The 15,998-nt window shown below is 55.6% G+C and overlaps 1 protein-coding gene across 3 annotated transcripts in view; it reads left to right on the top strand.

Annotated features, from left to right (window-relative positions):
* SLC12A3 (solute carrier family 12 member 3) overlaps nt 1-15,998 on the top strand; it is a 37,056-nt gene that overhangs the window by 4,182 nt on the left and 16,876 nt on the right. For all 3 annotated transcript variants that reach the window (XM_035025162.1, XM_035025164.1, XM_035025161.1), the window contains exons 7-18: nt 778-889; nt 1,089-1,219; nt 5,824-5,908; nt 6,860-7,014; nt 7,293-7,400; nt 7,886-8,009; nt 9,714-9,815; nt 10,717-10,872; nt 11,776-11,875; nt 12,620-12,731; nt 13,134-13,274; nt 14,279-14,385. In XM_035025162.1, the coding sequence (XP_034881053.1) occupies nt 778-889; nt 1,089-1,219; nt 5,824-5,908; nt 6,860-7,014; nt 7,293-7,400; nt 7,886-8,009; nt 9,714-9,815; nt 10,717-10,872; nt 11,776-11,875; nt 12,620-12,731; nt 13,134-13,274; nt 14,279-14,385 (1,433 nt within the window). The remainder of the gene's footprint in view (nt 1-777; nt 890-1,088; nt 1,220-5,823; nt 5,909-6,859; nt 7,015-7,292; nt 7,401-7,885; nt 8,010-9,713; nt 9,816-10,716; nt 10,873-11,775; nt 11,876-12,619; nt 12,732-13,133; nt 13,275-14,278; nt 14,386-15,998) is intronic.

Genomic DNA, 15,998 nt, shown 5'->3' with positions numbered 1-15,998 from the left:
CCTAAAGAACGGGACCTCTCTCCTGTAACCATCTAGGTGTGTATGGCTCCCGGGGCTCAGGCACCCAGCCCGCTCCATCCTATGGCCTTCATGCACCTGCTCTACGGCGGCCACAGTCCAATCAGCAGGGAGGGGAGAAGGCCTTTTTCTTTTCCTTTTCGGGCCCTGTCCGGAAGTTGCACATATCCCTCTGCATCCATCCCGTCAGCCCGAACTTGGTCTCGTGGCCACACCTAAGGGGCAGGCAGGGCAGGGAAATGTGTCCTCATGTGAACCCATATCCAGCCAAAATTCAGAGGCTTAGCACTGTGGAAGGAGGGCAGAAGAAACATGGGGCGTCAGCAGGCAGACTTGGCAGATCTGGCCCCTGCCCCCCGCCCCCGCCTCTCCTCTCTCCCCCTCACTCTGGCCTCCAGCTCCGCCACCCTCCTTCCTCGCTGTCCCCAGCTTGTGCCCCTGATCATTCTGCAGCTCGCTCCTCCACCTCCTTTAGATCCCTTGAAGACACCGTCGTAGACCACTCTGCTAACGTAGCCCCCACACAGCCCCCAACACACCCTTGTTCTTACTCTAGAGTCATGTCCCGTATTTATCAGCAAGACAAGAGCCTTGCTATATTGCCAACTCCTAGAACGGGGCCTGCAGCATAATGGGTGGCGGATGAATGAATGAATGAATGAATGGGGGAGGGAGGGACTCTGGGCAGGTTCTGTCCTGCTGGGGCTCCCTGAGCAGGCGGGGCCAGGCCATCTGACCTCTAGGGTCCTTTACACCCAGGCCCAGGTGCTCTTCTTCCTCGTCATCATGGTCTCCTTTGCCAACTACTTGGTGGGGACGCTGATTCCCCCATCTGAGGACAAGGCCTCCAAAGGCTTCTTCAGCTACCGGGGTACGTGCAGGTTGGGGGCCCTGTCCATGGCTCCGGGGACAGGTACAGTCTGCCCACCCATCTGGCCCATTCTGTGGGCACCGGAAGGAGGGTTCCCCCAACTGCCAGGCCTGGAAGCTGCCAGAGAGGAGGAGCCTCCTGCCTGCCTGGCTGGGCCCAGCCTTCTGGGTGGCCCTGATTCAGGCTTTGGTCTTCCCAGCGGACATTTTTGTCCAGAACTTGGTGCCCGACTGGCGGGGCGTCGAAGGCAGCTTCTTCGGAATGTTCTCCATCTTCTTCCCCTCGGCCACAGGCATCCTGGCAGGGGCCAACATCTCCGGGGACCTCAAGGTGAGCAGGATGCCTGCCCTCCTGCCTCCTGGCCCTGTCCTACCAAGATCTCCCACTGGGCACTGAGCTGGGCACTGAGATGGCGGGGCCAGAGCTTCTAAAATCCAGTCCAGTCCAACTCAACTCAATCGCAGCCAATCCAAACCAACTCCGTTCACCCCACTCAATTCCGAGGTTGTTGATTGACACCAGCTCTGTTCTAGGCCTGGAGGACCACCCTAAAATGGGCGGAGCTCCTCCGTAGTTCCCAGGACTCTCAGCCTAAGGGGGAAGACTGAGCCAGCTTGACCTTCCAAAGCTCAGACTGGTTCATGCACATCTTTACTGGGCTGGCATCCTCCCAGGGCTCCCCACTGTCTTGATGCGGGCCATCTCCTCTGCTCAGAGTTTGAGGCTCCGGCCCACGGTCGTCAGTCCCATGTCCCCTGCCCCAGCCCCGAGGATCAGCGGCTTACCCTGTGTGGCCTGTTCCTCCTCTGTGTCTTTGTCTCTGCTGTGCTCTCTCCCTGGGATGTCCGACCCTTGTTTCTTTACCTTGAGATGTTCTGTTCCTCTTTCAAATAACACCTCCATCTTTAAATCTCTCCCAGCCCTCTGTCAGAGTCCTGGCTCCCCTAGCCGAATGATGTCAGGCCATTTACGTGTCTCTTCTCCCTTCCAGTTCTCTTTATCTGGAGAACTGAGGCCTACCTCTATGTCACCATTCCCAGCTAAGAGTCAGACACATACTACGTGCTCAGTACACGTTTGTTGAGTGAATAATGGTGAAATGTATTGACTGGGAGGTTTAGAGCACAAAGAGTACAAAGTGGGGAAGAAGGAGAGATAGATGTCAGCAGAGGCTCCAGCAGAACTTCTGGATGGAGGTGGGGCCGGAGCGAAGGGGCCGGTCGTGTCTTTGCCAAGGCAGGATCAAGGAGATAGATGGGGCGCGAGTGGGGTGAACAGTGAAAACCCGGCTCGGTGCTGGGAACCCTTCCCTCCCAGCCTCTGGTCCTACCTGAAAGGTGCTCCTTGATGCATTTTCTTAAGTGAATGAAGAACGGTGCTTTGGAGACAGTCTCCACCCAGCCTGGCTCTAACTGGGGGTGCCCAGGTGGTGCACAGCATGGCCTGGAAATCGCAGAGTGGCCATGTTTGCCCAGCTCCTCTCCCTTCTCTGGGGAGCGGCCAGCAGAGGCCTGGTCTGCCTGCCTGCCCAGAGGTCCCTGCAGAGGTCAGTCTTGTGCTTAGACAGCCTGGTTCTCCTGCCAGCCCTGCTACAGACTAGCAATTTATCTAGACGCTTCGTCCAGCCTCTCAGGTTACCAACCAGCACGGTGTGCAGGTGTCAGGGCTCGGCAGCTGTCCCGGAGCTGGGGGGTGGGGAGTAGGGGTACACTTTTGCTCTGTCCTGAATGCCCTCAAGCCCTCAAGGGGCCCTTCTCTCTTGGGTCCAGCCCTCTGCCCATTCTGCGAGACACGGTGCTGTCAGCTGCTGAAGAGCAGCTCCCATTCATGGAGACTTTATGCAAGTCCCTTAAAACCTCTCTGGGCTTCAGCTTTGCCAACTATAAGATAGGACTCATAGCACCCACTCCTGCTTCCCAGAGCAGGGAATAAGGATTCCGCGTGCTGATTTATGTGAAGCGCTTGGAAAAGTGCCCAGCATGAAGGAAGTACAAAGGGCTGGTTGTCAAGGTCATGGTCATTTTTCCCATGAGGCTGCAGGGGGCCTCGTTCTTTCCAAACATGACCCTGGGTGGGGGGTGCAGCCGTGAGGGCTCGTCACCCCCACTTCAGAGAGGAGCAAACCAAGCTCAGAGAGGGCTGGGCGTTGCCCAGGGCCAGACAGCAGAGGGGCTGGAGGGCAAATTTCTAGAGCAAAGAGGCCTCAAATCCATCATAAACTAATCATTCAAGAATATTTTCTGAGCATCTGCTTTGTGCTAGTGTCTTGTGGATACAGCAGTAAACAAAGAACAAAGACACAAATCCGTGCCTCATGCAGCTGACATTCTGGTGAGAAAGAGAGACAATCAACCCATAAGTAAGTAGGATGTGACATTCCCCAACCCCTTAGCTCTCACAGAGCAATCTCGTGAACATCACCCTGTGCTATGGCCAAGGAAACCTTTACTAGCTTAATTTTCTGATGGGGAGGCTGAAGCTCAGAGACAAGGGACTTCCTGGTGATTGATGTGGGGTCTGTGCCGCACCTGGGGTGGTCCCAGGGTGCGTCCCTGAGCACGACACAGCCCCCGCTCCTAACTGCTCACATTTATGGTGTACTACAGTGATTCTCATCTCACGGATTGGGGTTGGGGGGCATCACTGAGGCTCAGAGAGGTTAAAGGGCTTGTCCCAGCTCACACAGCTGGGGGGAGATGCTGAGATGTGGATCCAGATGTGTCTGATTTGTAAGCCAGGCGCGGAGATTTCAGGCCAAGATGTAGGGGCTGGATGGAGGCCTGGAGTAGCCACGTCCCAGGGCCTCTGTAACAAACGACCACAAGCACTGTGGCTTAAAACAACAGACATTTATTCTTGCACAGCTCTGGAAGCCAAAGTCCAACAAAACAAAGGTGTCAAGGGCCATGCTCCCTGTAAAGGCTCTCGGGGAGAATCCTTCCTGTCCTCTCCCAGCTTCTGGCGGCTCTGACAGTCTTTAGCCTTCCTTGGCTTGGAGCTGTGTCTCTGCAGTCTCTGCCGCTGTCTTCCCATGGCCTCCTTCCCTCTGTGTGTCCTTGCCCCTTCTTACAGGAACACTTGTCATGGGATTTAAGGCCCGCCTAACCGGGTAGGACCTCAGCTTAACTAATTACATTTTGCAAAGACCCTATTTCCAAATAAGGTCATATTCTTTTTTTTTTTTTTGTAAAGATTTTATTTATTTATTTGAGAGAGAGAGAATGAGAGAGAGCACATGAGAGGGGGGAGGGTCAGAGGGAGAAGCAGACTCCCTGCCGAGCAGGGAGCCCGATGCGGGACTCGATCCCGGGACTCCAGGATCATGACCTGAGCCGAAGGCAGTCGCTTAACCGACTGAGCCACCCAGGCGCCCCCAAATAAGGTCATATTCTGAGGTTCTGGGTGAACACGAATTTTTGGAGCTACTGTCCAACCCACTAGAGGTGGGATGGGAGGTTGAGCCGGCCTGCTGGCCTAGGGACCAGGGACTCTGTGTGCTTGACCTGGTCGGGCCATCCTGGTACCCAGAGCAGGGCTGGCAAGGCCCCACCAGGAGAGACCTCAGCAGACCTGGAAGCTCCAGAGCCCCCAGACCCCCTCCAGCTCTGCACCTCTGCTTCCACTTGGCTCTGCCCTACCGCTCCCTTCCTCCCAGCCCTGGCCTTCAGAGCCACCCCAGTCGTCGCCTCCGCCATGAGGCCTTCCGTGGTTCCTGCAGTGTCTCCCTCCCCCAGCCTTGTTCTCCAGCACACTCCAGTCCGCCCCATGACAGGGGCCATCTGCCCCGTGTCGGCAGGATCCTGCCTATACCTCCTTCCCTGGGGCCCAGGGTCCTCCAGGGTGAGGGCCAGGGCTTGCTCATCACGGAGCGACCATCGGTTCCAACTCAGGCTCCCGAGTGTTGAGGCAGAGAAGTGGGTTGTTGCCAGCCTGGTTTGGACCTGCCTGTGACAATGTCATGGTCCCTCCCAGCTCTGTCATTTGTGGTTCTACCGGCCTGTTGTGCAGGACAGCCCAGTAAAAGCTGGGAGTTTGCTTCCCAGTCCTGTGGCCTGCCCCTGGGGTTGGGGTCTACACCTGGCAGGGAACCTGCTGGAAAAATCCCGGCCTGTGTCACTCCACCCGGGACCAGCCCCCAGTGGCCCGAGGCTGTGGACCTCAGTGTGGTAGGAACGAGCCGCCCCTGGCTCAGCCAGCTGGGCCCTCTGCACAGCTTCCTGGCCTCAGTTTCCCCACCAGCTGGATGGGGACACTGGCCACTTTACAGGAAGTTATATACGAGGAAGGGTCTGGAAGAGTGGAACACGTGATGTGCACGTGTGAAGATTTGCTATTTCTGTTAGGAAAATGCCAGCAGAGAGTTTTTCCTCGGAGGGGAGAGAGTTTGGGGCTTGTCTGTATATTAATTGCTGCGGAAGCACTCAGACCAGTTGGTGCATAATGGTGATTAACTCGCAGCCGGCACTGCCTGTGAGCCAGGCCCTGGTCTAGGAGCTTGGTGTGGATTAAGTCACTTAGCCGGCATCCCTGTGAGGCTGGAGGGGCTGAGGCGTAAAAGAGCATGCCCACCACCCAGCCAGTCACCTGGAAGTGAGCGCAACCAGGCTGACTCCAGAGCCCCCCACTTCAGGGCCCCCAGAGCCTGCGTTGGCCAGTGTCCTCGGGAACCAGGCATGGAGCTGGTTGGAGCTTCTCTCCGTGCCTCAGGCTCCCAGGGCCTGGATGTGTTCTCAGCCGCATGATCTTGCTTATGTCCCATCCTGCTTTTCGGGTTGCAATCGCAAGGGTTCTTCCTCTCTGGGCCCTGGGGAAGGGGGCTCTGAGAGGGGGCCGGGTCGGGGGGTCACTGGCCCACCCCCGGCCTCGGACAAAGGCAGGGCCTGGAAGGAGGCCCAGAGGCTGCCTGATGCCCTCCCTCCCTCCCCCCTCCCCAGGACCCTGCTGTAGCCATCCCCAAGGGAACGCTCATGGCTATTTTCTGGACCACTGTCTCCTACCTGGCCATCTCAGCTACAATTGGTGAGTAGCTGCCCAGGACCACTGAAAGGGTTTCAGGGTGCTTCGCTCTCCAACAGGGAGAGCTGGGCCAGGAGCACATGGCCACCTCAGGAAGTGGAAGCTCAAACCTTATTTTGGGGGGCCAGTGGTGGTGACCAGAACATCTTCATGGGAGGTGGTAGTTTGTGGTGGGGATGGGGGTGGTCAGACCAGGCTCTTCTGGTCCGTTCAAACCTGAAGTTACAGATGCAAGGGTGGGAAAATGCTAGAGGACAAATTGTACGCTGACCCAACGACTAATAATAATAACAATAACGATGATGGTGGTGGTTGAAGATGATACTAGCCCTTGATTCAACCATAGGCCCAGCCCTTCACGTGCCTCATCACATTGAATCCGGGCACTGCCTTTCCCACCATTTTACAGAGGAGAAAACCAGGGCTCAGAGAGGTTAAGGGACCTGCCCAAGGTCACACGGCCACTGAGTGGTGGAGCCAGGCTTTGAACCCAGGCCTGGGCTGTTGACACTTGCCTCTCACGGAGGTCCTCACAGGTGCTCCCATTAACCACCCTGTGAGGCAGGCTGTTCACAGATGGCCAAGGGACACGGCCCAGGGCGCAGCCAGTCTGGTCTCTGCTTTGAGGAGGACACGGGCGGGGGTGGGGGTGTGGGGGGGGGACCTTAACAAGCCACTTCACGTTGCTGGGCCTCTGTAGAATGACAATGACAACAAAGGCGATGGTGAGGCTTGCTTCCCGGGGTTGTTACCCGTCCTTAGCGTTGTGCCTGGCACGTCTGTGTTGCTGTTACTATTGTTATTATTATTACTTATGCCTACATGCTGAAGAGGGAGCTGGCCTCGCAGCAGCTTCTCGCCCTCTGCAGGAGTGACCATGTCTGGGGGTGGGAGGAGAGGAGGGAGGAGGGAGGGGAGGGAGGGAGGCCTCCGCAAGCCCTGCTCCCTCTTCAGGCTCCTGCGTGGTTCGGGATGCCTCCGGGGCCCTGAATGACACGGTGACCCCCGGCTCGGGCGCCTGCGAGGGGCTGGCCTGCGGCTACGGCTGGAACTTCACCGAGTGCGTCCGCCAGGGCAGCTGCCGCTATGGCCTCATCAACTACTACCAGGTGCGTGCGGCCCCTGCCGGGAAGGCCACCCCAGACCGGGGCTGGAACAGGCCGGGACGCACTTGGGCCCCAGGCTTGGGGGGAAGAGGTTCAGGCTCAGGTGGGGGCCCCGGGGCCCAGCCCCTGCCTCAGCGGCCCCTGGGATCCCCAGGTAAGGGGTGTGGACTCCGAGGCCTCAGGACCTAGCCCCTGCCTGCAGCGGGGACTGGGGTGCCCTGGGCGGGGGCTCCGGGCATGAGGGGCTCCACCGCGAGGGGCCTGGACCCGTGTCCCCGCAGACCATGAGCATGGTGTCCGGCTTTGCGCCCCTGATCACGGCTGGCGTTTTTGGGGCCACCCTCTCCTCCGCCCTGGCCTGCCTCGTCTCTGCTGCCAAAGTCTTCCAGGTGAGGCTGCGGAACGGGCGGCGGGAGGGTCCAGGAGGCCCAGGTGCAAGGGTCCCCTGGTGACTGCTAAGGGTCTGGGGGTATCGCGGGACAGGGACAGTCCAGACTGAAGGCAAAAGGGGGCCAGTGACCAACTCGCGCAGGAAGCAGCCCCCCTCCCATGCGTGCTTTGAAGAGCACCTGCACTTCCCACCCCAGAGTCTCCCCTGCGCAGCCTGGCGTCCTGTCTGCAAGTCCGCTGACCCCTTTTCACCCCGCCACGGTTGCCTCCCCTCTCATCTTGCCCTTTTGCTGTCTCCCTGGTGAGGTGTGGGTGGGCATGGAGATGACTCCCATTTAAGAGACAGAAACCAGGATGTAGATTAGAGGAAGCGCCCTGCTGGGGTGGAGGGAGTAAGCAGGGCCTGGGGCGGGGAGGGGAGCTGTCGGGCAGAGGAGGGGAGGGGGGCCCAGCCTGGGGTGAGCACATCTTCCCGTGCCCACAGTGCCTGTGTGAGGACCAACTGTACCCGCTGATCGGCTTCTTCGGGAAGGGCTACGGCAAGAACAAGGAGCCGGTCCGCGGCTACCTGCTGGCCTACGCCATCGCCGTGGCCTTCATCATCATCGGTGAGAGGCTGCCAGGGCGCGGGGGCCTGTGAGGGCCCCTCTCCGTGCTGCTCACCTTGGCGCCCAGTGCCCAGCCAGGCCCAGCAGGGTGTGGGCACTCAGTGACTAACCCTCGAGTGGGTGAGGCTGGTCATGTGGTCCCCGCCCCTCTCCCGGCTCCAGACAGGTGGCTGCCACACCACACCAGGTGGACCATTCTATTTCGTTAGAAGGGACCCTACCTGCTCTTGCTGATTCTGCATTCCTGTGTCCTGGCAAGTGGCCCCCCCACCCCACCCCCACCAGCCCCCAGGTCTGAATTAGTCCCCAGGACAACTCTGGAGCCCAGGACAGCTCTTGGGAGCTGATACAAAGAGCTGGATCAATATCTCTGTAGTGTGTATAAGCTAGACAACCTCGTTTCTCAGACCTTGAGCTGCCAGACCCCTCGGACTTCGTGGTAGAGGATGCCCCAGGAGACAGATCCCAGTTAACCAGTTAGTTAGATTGGCTTTCTACCCTGGCTTTGCCATATTCCAGCTGTGCTACCTTGGACAAATCATTTTACCTTCCCGAGCCTCAGTTTCTTCATCTGCAGAATGGGAGCAATAGCGCATAGCAGGTGCGTCACAGGTGGGCAGGCAGAGACTTCTGTGTACATACATACACACGCATGCACATGCATTGCATTTCATGCACACACTCCCCAGTACTTCCTGATTTACTTAGCCAACAAGGCAGAACTTGCTAGGAGAAAGGTGGCCACACCAAGCAAGGACAGTGGCCATGCTATGGCCCCCGATGCAGGAGTGGGGCGGGGGCTGGCTGCTGGTCGTCCTGTGGTCCTGCCATAGCTGAATCCCTGCTGTTCATGCTGGCATCAGCAATCATGAGACTCACCCTATCAGTCTACTCTCTTCCATCAAGGAAGCCTGGCCAGACACTGGGTATTCCCGGATCCTGAACCAGATGAAGAGGCAGCAGGGCCACCCCCAGGGGATGGAAACCTCTCGTCAGGCCTAGTGTTCCCCAGACACATCCCTGCTTCCTGCTCGTCCTGCAGTCTACCCCCAACTCAGATTTTGTGTCCTTTGATCTGAGTGGATCTGACCGCAGTTCAGACTGAGAACCGTAATCTCGGATGCTCTGGGGCTGGGTTCTTGTGGCGATTCAAGGGAATCATGCTCAGAAGTCCCGACACCTAAGAGGTGCTTGTCTTGTTTTGGGGTTCCCCTCGAAGCAGGCCCCTGAAACAAGGATACCCATGCAAAAGTTTGTCTGGCCGTGCCAGGGGCAATGGCAGCCGAGTGAGACAGGGAAGGGAGGACCCAGTTCTTCAGTGGGTTTCCACTGTGGGTGGAACTGTGTGTGTCCTATGGTCCCAGAGTTTCAGATAGAAGAGGACGTGGGCCTTGGATCACATTGTAAAATATATTTCTTACTGTAATTTGTGGCTACAAAAAAAGTATGACAACCACTGTCCTTGGTTCTCCCATAAGATCTCCCATTTCTCTGCATCCTCTTAAGAGCCGGCCTTTTACAGTAAACAAAACATCGGCCCTTTGTTTCACAAAAAATGATGGACCCATTTCACAGATGAGAAGGTTGAGACGCACTGAGCCTCTGCGGCCTGTCTGGAATCCCCCAACTGCAAGGAAGGGTACCAGGCTGCTCCCTGACAGGTTGCCCAACAGACTGTTCTCTCTCTCCCTCGGGTCCCCGAAGCTGAGCTCAACACCATTGCCCCCATCATCTCCAACTTCTTCCTGTGCTCCTATGCCCTCATCAACTTCAGCTGTTTCCACGCCTCCATCACCAACTCGCCTGGTAAGCAGCGCCCCCTCACCCCTCTCTGGGAGGAGGCATGTGGGGCGGGGGCCGGGGTGGGGGCGGGGAAGGCACGGATGTAGGTGGGCACACCAAGGTCACTTCTCACATCGAAACCAATTCAAGGGACCATTCATGTCATAATAATAATAGCAGCTCTCATTTCTCAAGCACTTATGCTGTACACGGAACACGGATTCATACACTGTTTACAGGGTGCAGAGATTTCTCTAGTGCCTTCCTCCACCAAATTTACAGGAGTCAGGAATCTGACTCCCCAGAAAAGGAAGAGAATTGCCCAAAGTCCCAGGTTGTTGCAGGTTGCACTTTGCACAACTCCCGGGGTGCCGCTCACATACATCATCCATTTGTATGTTTATTCTAAAAAATTTCTGGCAGGTGGCAGTGAAGTATCCTGAGAAAGCCTTTTTCTGATTATCCCCGAATTGCCAATGGGCTGGTCACCAGGCCATCTTTTCCTTAGCCCGGGGACCGTGGCACCCCACAGTTGTGCCATGGGGTGGCTGTCCCTGGTGGCTCTGCAATGGCCCGGGGGTGTGGAGCCAGGGAGAATCACAGCCTTCCCCGGCCTGCCACCCCCTTGGCTCCGCGAGAGACACGGGAGCTGGTGCTGTTGCTGACGTATGGCCATATTTGGATGCCTTGTCCTTGGTGTAGCCTGTCAATGTGGCCAAATGCCAGCCAAGGCAGGCGTGTGGTCCTCCCCAGAGCCTCCAGCCCAGCCCCAGGAGAGCCGGAGTGCGGAGGGGGGGGTGCAGGTGGGCACAGGCTGGGACCCTGGCTCTGGGCATGGCTGGCATTGCCACCCCGGCCCTGCCCAGCAGCCCTGGCCCAGGAGGAAGCTCCAGAACATGCCCACCGACCTGCGTCCTCCGCCCAGGGTGGAGACCCTCGTTCCAGTACTACAGCAAGTGGGCGGCGCTGTTTGGGGCGGTCATCTCTGTCGTCATCATGTTCCTTCTCACCTGGTGGGCGGCCCTCATTGCCATCGGCGTCGTCCTCTTCCTCCTGCTCTATGTGATCTACAAAAAGCCAGGTGTGCGGGCTCAGGTTGCCCAGGGGCTCAGGCTCCCTTTCCCCCACCCCCCGAGGGCACCAAGCCAGCCATCTTGCCCTTCAGCTCAGCTAGAGGGCCTGCATCAGGCTCTGTGCTCTCAAGGGCCCTGCTCTGACCCTCCAGCCCCGTCCCTCCCCATGGGGTGAGTAGTCTATGGGGACGTGCCCACTCAGAGCCCACACCTCTACTTCTGGACCTCCCACCCCTGGCACCCAGGACCCTGGAATTGCCTGCCCAGGGCCATCCTCTTGAAGTGGCTGGGCTGCTGGGGTGCACATCTAGGCCTGAGGGGTGGTGAGGGGCTGGCTGACCGAAAGACAGGTGGACACAGCATGCAAGCAAGGATCCTGGGGTGACAGTGATCTCGGGACAAGATGCAGAACTCCAGGAAAGCCTAGAATTCTAAATTTGAACCTGGTCTTCTAGGTCGTTGTCTGTTGGTCAAGAGAGGTGAATATTTTGTAGAGTTTAATACTTTGGTTTTTGGGGTTTTTTTTTTTTAAGATTTTATTTATTTGTCAGAGAGAGAGAGAGCACAAGCAGGGGGAGCACCAGGCAGAGGGAGACACAGGCTCCCCGCTGAGCAAGGAGCCCAATGTGGGGCTCGATCCCAGGACCCTGGGATCATGACCTGAGCGATGGCAGACGCTTAACCACCTGAGCCACCCAGGTGTCCCTAGAATTTAATGCTTTGGAGTGTACGTTTTAAATATGTAGCTGTATGATGCGTGCAAACATTAGGAAGAAATCTGCAGGCTGTCCACCCACCAGGCAGCCCAGCTCCCACGGTGCCTGATTCCTAAAGAAGGTCATCATTCCCTCCCTCGGCACGACTGGTTTCTCCCGGGGGTTTCTAATCTTGTGCTCACCCCCCACCCTCAGAGGTGAACTGGGGATCCTCGGTACAGGCCGGCTCCTACAACCTGGCCCTGAGCTACTCGGTGGGCCTCAACGAGGTAGAGGACCACATCAAGAATTACCGGTGAGCGCAGCCGTGTCCCTGCTCTGGGAGGCTCCCAACCACCTGTCACCTGCCCCCGCAGTCTGGGGGTGGGCACCACCCAGGCTCAGAGAGGGAACAGACGTGGAGAAGCACCGCTCCGCGGTGAGGGGCTAGGTTGACGTGGCTCAGTGGGGACCAAGCCAGTCTAGTGACCTCTCTGTACCTGAGTTTTTACAGCAGAATATGTTCTTCGAGACGCAAAGGGCTATCCAAGGACGATCCGGTGTTGTAGTCCCTGTTACAGTCATCTGTGAGGCTGACCGTGACGAACCTCTCCTAAGCGAGGAGAGTCACGTGTGTGGGACTCCGTCCCACCAGACGGTAATGCTAACATCAGCCACATGTATTCGCGTTGCATTGCTGCTCAAAAGTGCCTTATGCCAACTTACCACAGCCCCCTGGGGCATATGAAATTACTAACCCCAGCCGCTGATGAGAACATGGACACACAGAGACATTAAGTAACTGGCCCGAGGTCACACAGCTGGTGAGTGACTGATTTTGTCTGGCTCCAGCTGAGTCTGGCAGTGGCCCCGGACCACGGCCCTTGGTTGCCTCTTCATCCAGAGACTGAGTCCCCCCCCCCCCACATGGCACAGGGATCTTGAAAGTGATGTGCCTCCCCACCCCCAGCCTTTATTCTCCCCGGCACCTGCGTTTTGTACCCAGATCCCCGTGGGCTCTGTCCAGATGGCTCATGCCCTTTTCCCTTCCCCTCCTCAGCCCCCAGTGCCTAGTGCTTACAGGGCCCCCCAACTTCCGCCCGGCCCTGGTTGACTTTGTGGGCACCTTCACCCGGAACCTCAGCCTGATGGTCTGTGGCCATGTGCTCATCGTGAGTGGCCCCTATAGGTGGGGTGGGGTCATGCCCTTGGAGGAGCCCTTGGGCATGAAGTCCACCCTTGGACGGCGGCCAGAGAGTGTGGGGAGGAGTGCGGGGCGGAGGGGCTATGGAGCAAGCAGAGCCCACCAGACCCTGCTGTGGGCCTGGTTCTCTCCCCTCCCCTGTCCCCATCGCTGGCTTCTCCGCACTGCCCCGCCTCTTGCCTGCTCCCTCCATCTTCCTTCCCCCGCCCTCCACCCTCCCTCCTCCTCCTCTTGGCCTCCCCTAACTCCATAGGGGAAAAAGGGTGTGGCTGAGCCCCTGGGGCAGCCTCCAGGGAGGAGAGGGGCTGAATCTCATTAGGGCCAGAGGGTGAAGGCAGCTCCTGATGTCACCTGCCCCCACCACCCACAGGGACCTCGCAAACAGAGGATGCCTGAGCTCCGGCTCATCACCAATGGGCACACCAAGTGGTTGAACAAGAGGAAGATCAAGGCCTTCTACTCGGATGTCATTGCTGAGGACCTCCGCAGTGGTGTTCAGATTCTCATGCAGGTGCCACGGGTTCGGGGCTTCCCCACAGGACTTAATACTTGGTGTGACAACCTGGAAGGTGGGATGTCCCGAGGGGCTAGTTGAAGCTCCTTTTGCTGCAACGGGAGTGCCTGCCTCTCTTGTCTCTCCAGATATGCTGACTCAGGGCACTTTCTCACGGTGTCCAAGGGCCTATGGGAAACTGAGCTGGGAGCCCATGGGGCCTGTGTGATCTTGAGCAATTCTTGTTTTTCTTTTTTCTTTTTTTTTTTAAATATAATTACAGGCAGCAAAGTGAAAAATATTAAGTGTATAGTCTGATACATATTTGCATATGCAGATACACCCAGGGGTGTGAAGCCACCACTCAGATCAAGTTCTAGAATGTTCCACTGGGCAATTCATTTTCCTGCTGGGTTTTCTCAGCTTGTAAAATGGGGTGCATAGATACAATAACAGTTGTTAATCCTGAGCCAGCATATCAGAGTCCTTTCTAATAATTCTAAATACTTCTCGTTTTAAAAAAAAGAACATACAGGGTCTTCTTTGGGGGGGGATATGAAAATATTTTGAAAGTAGATAGAAGTGATGGTTGCATAACATTGTGACTATACTAAATTCTACTGAATTATATGCTTTAAAAATGGTTAATTTTGTGTATGGGAATTTCACTTCAAAAAAATTTTTAACATTTTTAAACACTAAAAAAAGTATAAACGATGTAGGGGTAAGATGGCCTGGGGATACTCTCAGTTTGGCATCCACATTCAAGTCCCTTGGGATGAGAAATAATTTGCTAGAGAAGCAGGAAGTGGGATAATCCAGAGCTAATGGGACAGTCCGGTCCTGGTAGCTTCTGGCTGTAGCTTCCCCTCTCTCCTGGGTGTGTGTAGGCGGGCAGGACCCTGACTGGCGGATTGTGATTCCTGAGCCCTCACACGTGGTGGAGAGGGTAGCTGGGCCTGAGCGAGCCCCACCCCAGTCACAGAACAGAGCCTCTCACCTCAGTCCAACATCCTTTGCAGGCCACAGGTCTTGGGAGAATGAAGCCCAACATTCTGGTGGTTGGGTTCAAGAAGAACTGGCAGTCTGCTCACCCAGCCACAGTGGAAGGCTACGTTGGCATCCTGCAGTGAGTGAGGGCATGAGGGAGGCAGGGCCTGGGGTCTGTTGATTTGGGCCTTCGGAGTTTCCTCGGCCTTGGGAAGCAGGGGGGATGCAGTGGATATTATAAGAAGCTGGTTCAAAGCTGAGGAAGAAACAGACCCACTGAGGGCTCGCCACTCTGACCTCTGGGCCATGGGTGCCAAGATGGGCCAGGAACATGCAGGGAACACAGAGAAGGAGACCCATAGGGAGCAGAGGGGACTGTGGCAAGCTGCCGTGAGCAGCTGTGCCCAGCTAGAAATGTGGACCCAGTGTTGCCAGAGCTTCTGGTTTCTCAGAGAAGCCGAAAAGGTGGGTTTTTAGGTGACAACCTTGTGCCCGCCTGTGGACTCTAGCAGATCTGCAGAGAGCCGGCTCTGGAGCTGTGAGGTGGTGCCACGGAGCGGGAAGCGAAACCAGGCCTCCCAGGAGGCGGCAGTGTGGGGAATGCGGCCACGAGGATAAACTCCCTGGGGACTTCAGGCCGAAGTCCAAACCCTTTCTCCTTCAGCTCCGCCCGTGCAACCTCCAGAAAATGCCTGCCTGAGTTGCTTTTCTGTGTTGACGTGGTACAGAGAAGTACTGTGTAGTAGCCTTTAAAGAACAAAGGCTGGGGGGCCCGGGAGGCTCTGTCAGTTGAGCATCCGACTCTTGATTTCGGCTCAGGTTGTGATCTCAGGGTTGTGGGATCAAGCCCCACATCAGGCTCCATGCTCAGTGTGGAGTCTGCTTGGGATTCTCTCTCTCCCTCTGCCCCTCCCACCCTGCTTGTGCATGCTCTCTCTCTCAATCTAAATAAATAAATAAAAATAGAAGTATTTAAAAAATTAATAAATAGAAAGAAAGGAGGAAGGAAGGAAGAGAAAGAAAAAAAGAGAGAAAGAAAGAAAGAAAAAGAAAGAAGGAAAGAAAGAAAGAAAGAAAAAGGGAAGAAGGAAGGAAAAGAAAGAAAGAAAGAAAAAGAATGAAGAAGGAAGGAAGAGAAAGAAAGAAAGAAAAGAAAGAAAGAAAGAAAAAAGGAAGAAGGAAGGAAGGGAAAGAAAGAAAGAAAAAGAAAGAATGAAGAAGGAAGGAAGAGAAAGAAAGAAAGAAAGAAAGAAAGAAAGAAAAAAGAAAAGAAAAAGGGAAGAAGGAAGGAAAAGAAAGAAAGAAAGAAAGAAAGAAAGAAAGAAAGAAAGAAAAAGAATGAAGAAGGAAGGAAGAGAAAGAAAAAAAAGAAAGAAAGAAAGAAAGAAAAAGGGAAGAAGGAAGGAAGGAAGGAAAAGAAAGAAAGAAAATGAAGAAGGAAGGAAGAGAAAGAAAAGAAAGAAAGAAAGAAAGAAAGGAAAGGGGAAGAGGGAAGGAAGGAAGGAAAAGAAAGAAAGAAAGAAAGAAAAAGAAAGAATGAAGAAGGAAGGAAGAGAGAAAGAAAGAAAGAAAGAAAGAAAGAAAGAAAGAAAGAAAGAAAAGAAAGAAAGAAAGAAAGGAAAGAAAGAAAGAAAGAAAGAAAAGAAAGAAAGAAAGAGAAAGAAAGAAAGAAAGAAAGAAAGGAAAGAAAGAAAGGAAAGAAAGAAAGGAAAGAAAGAAAGAAAGAAAGAAAGAAAGAAAGAAAGAAAGAAA

This window comes from Mirounga leonina, unplaced genomic scaffold, assembly GCF_011800145.1.
Source record: "Mirounga leonina isolate KUSES-001 unplaced genomic scaffold, KU_Mleo_1.0 Mir_180, whole genome shotgun sequence".
Taxonomy (NCBI): domain Eukaryota; kingdom Metazoa; phylum Chordata; class Mammalia; order Carnivora; family Phocidae; genus Mirounga; species Mirounga leonina.
This window is presented reverse-complemented; position numbering and strand designations above follow the sequence as displayed.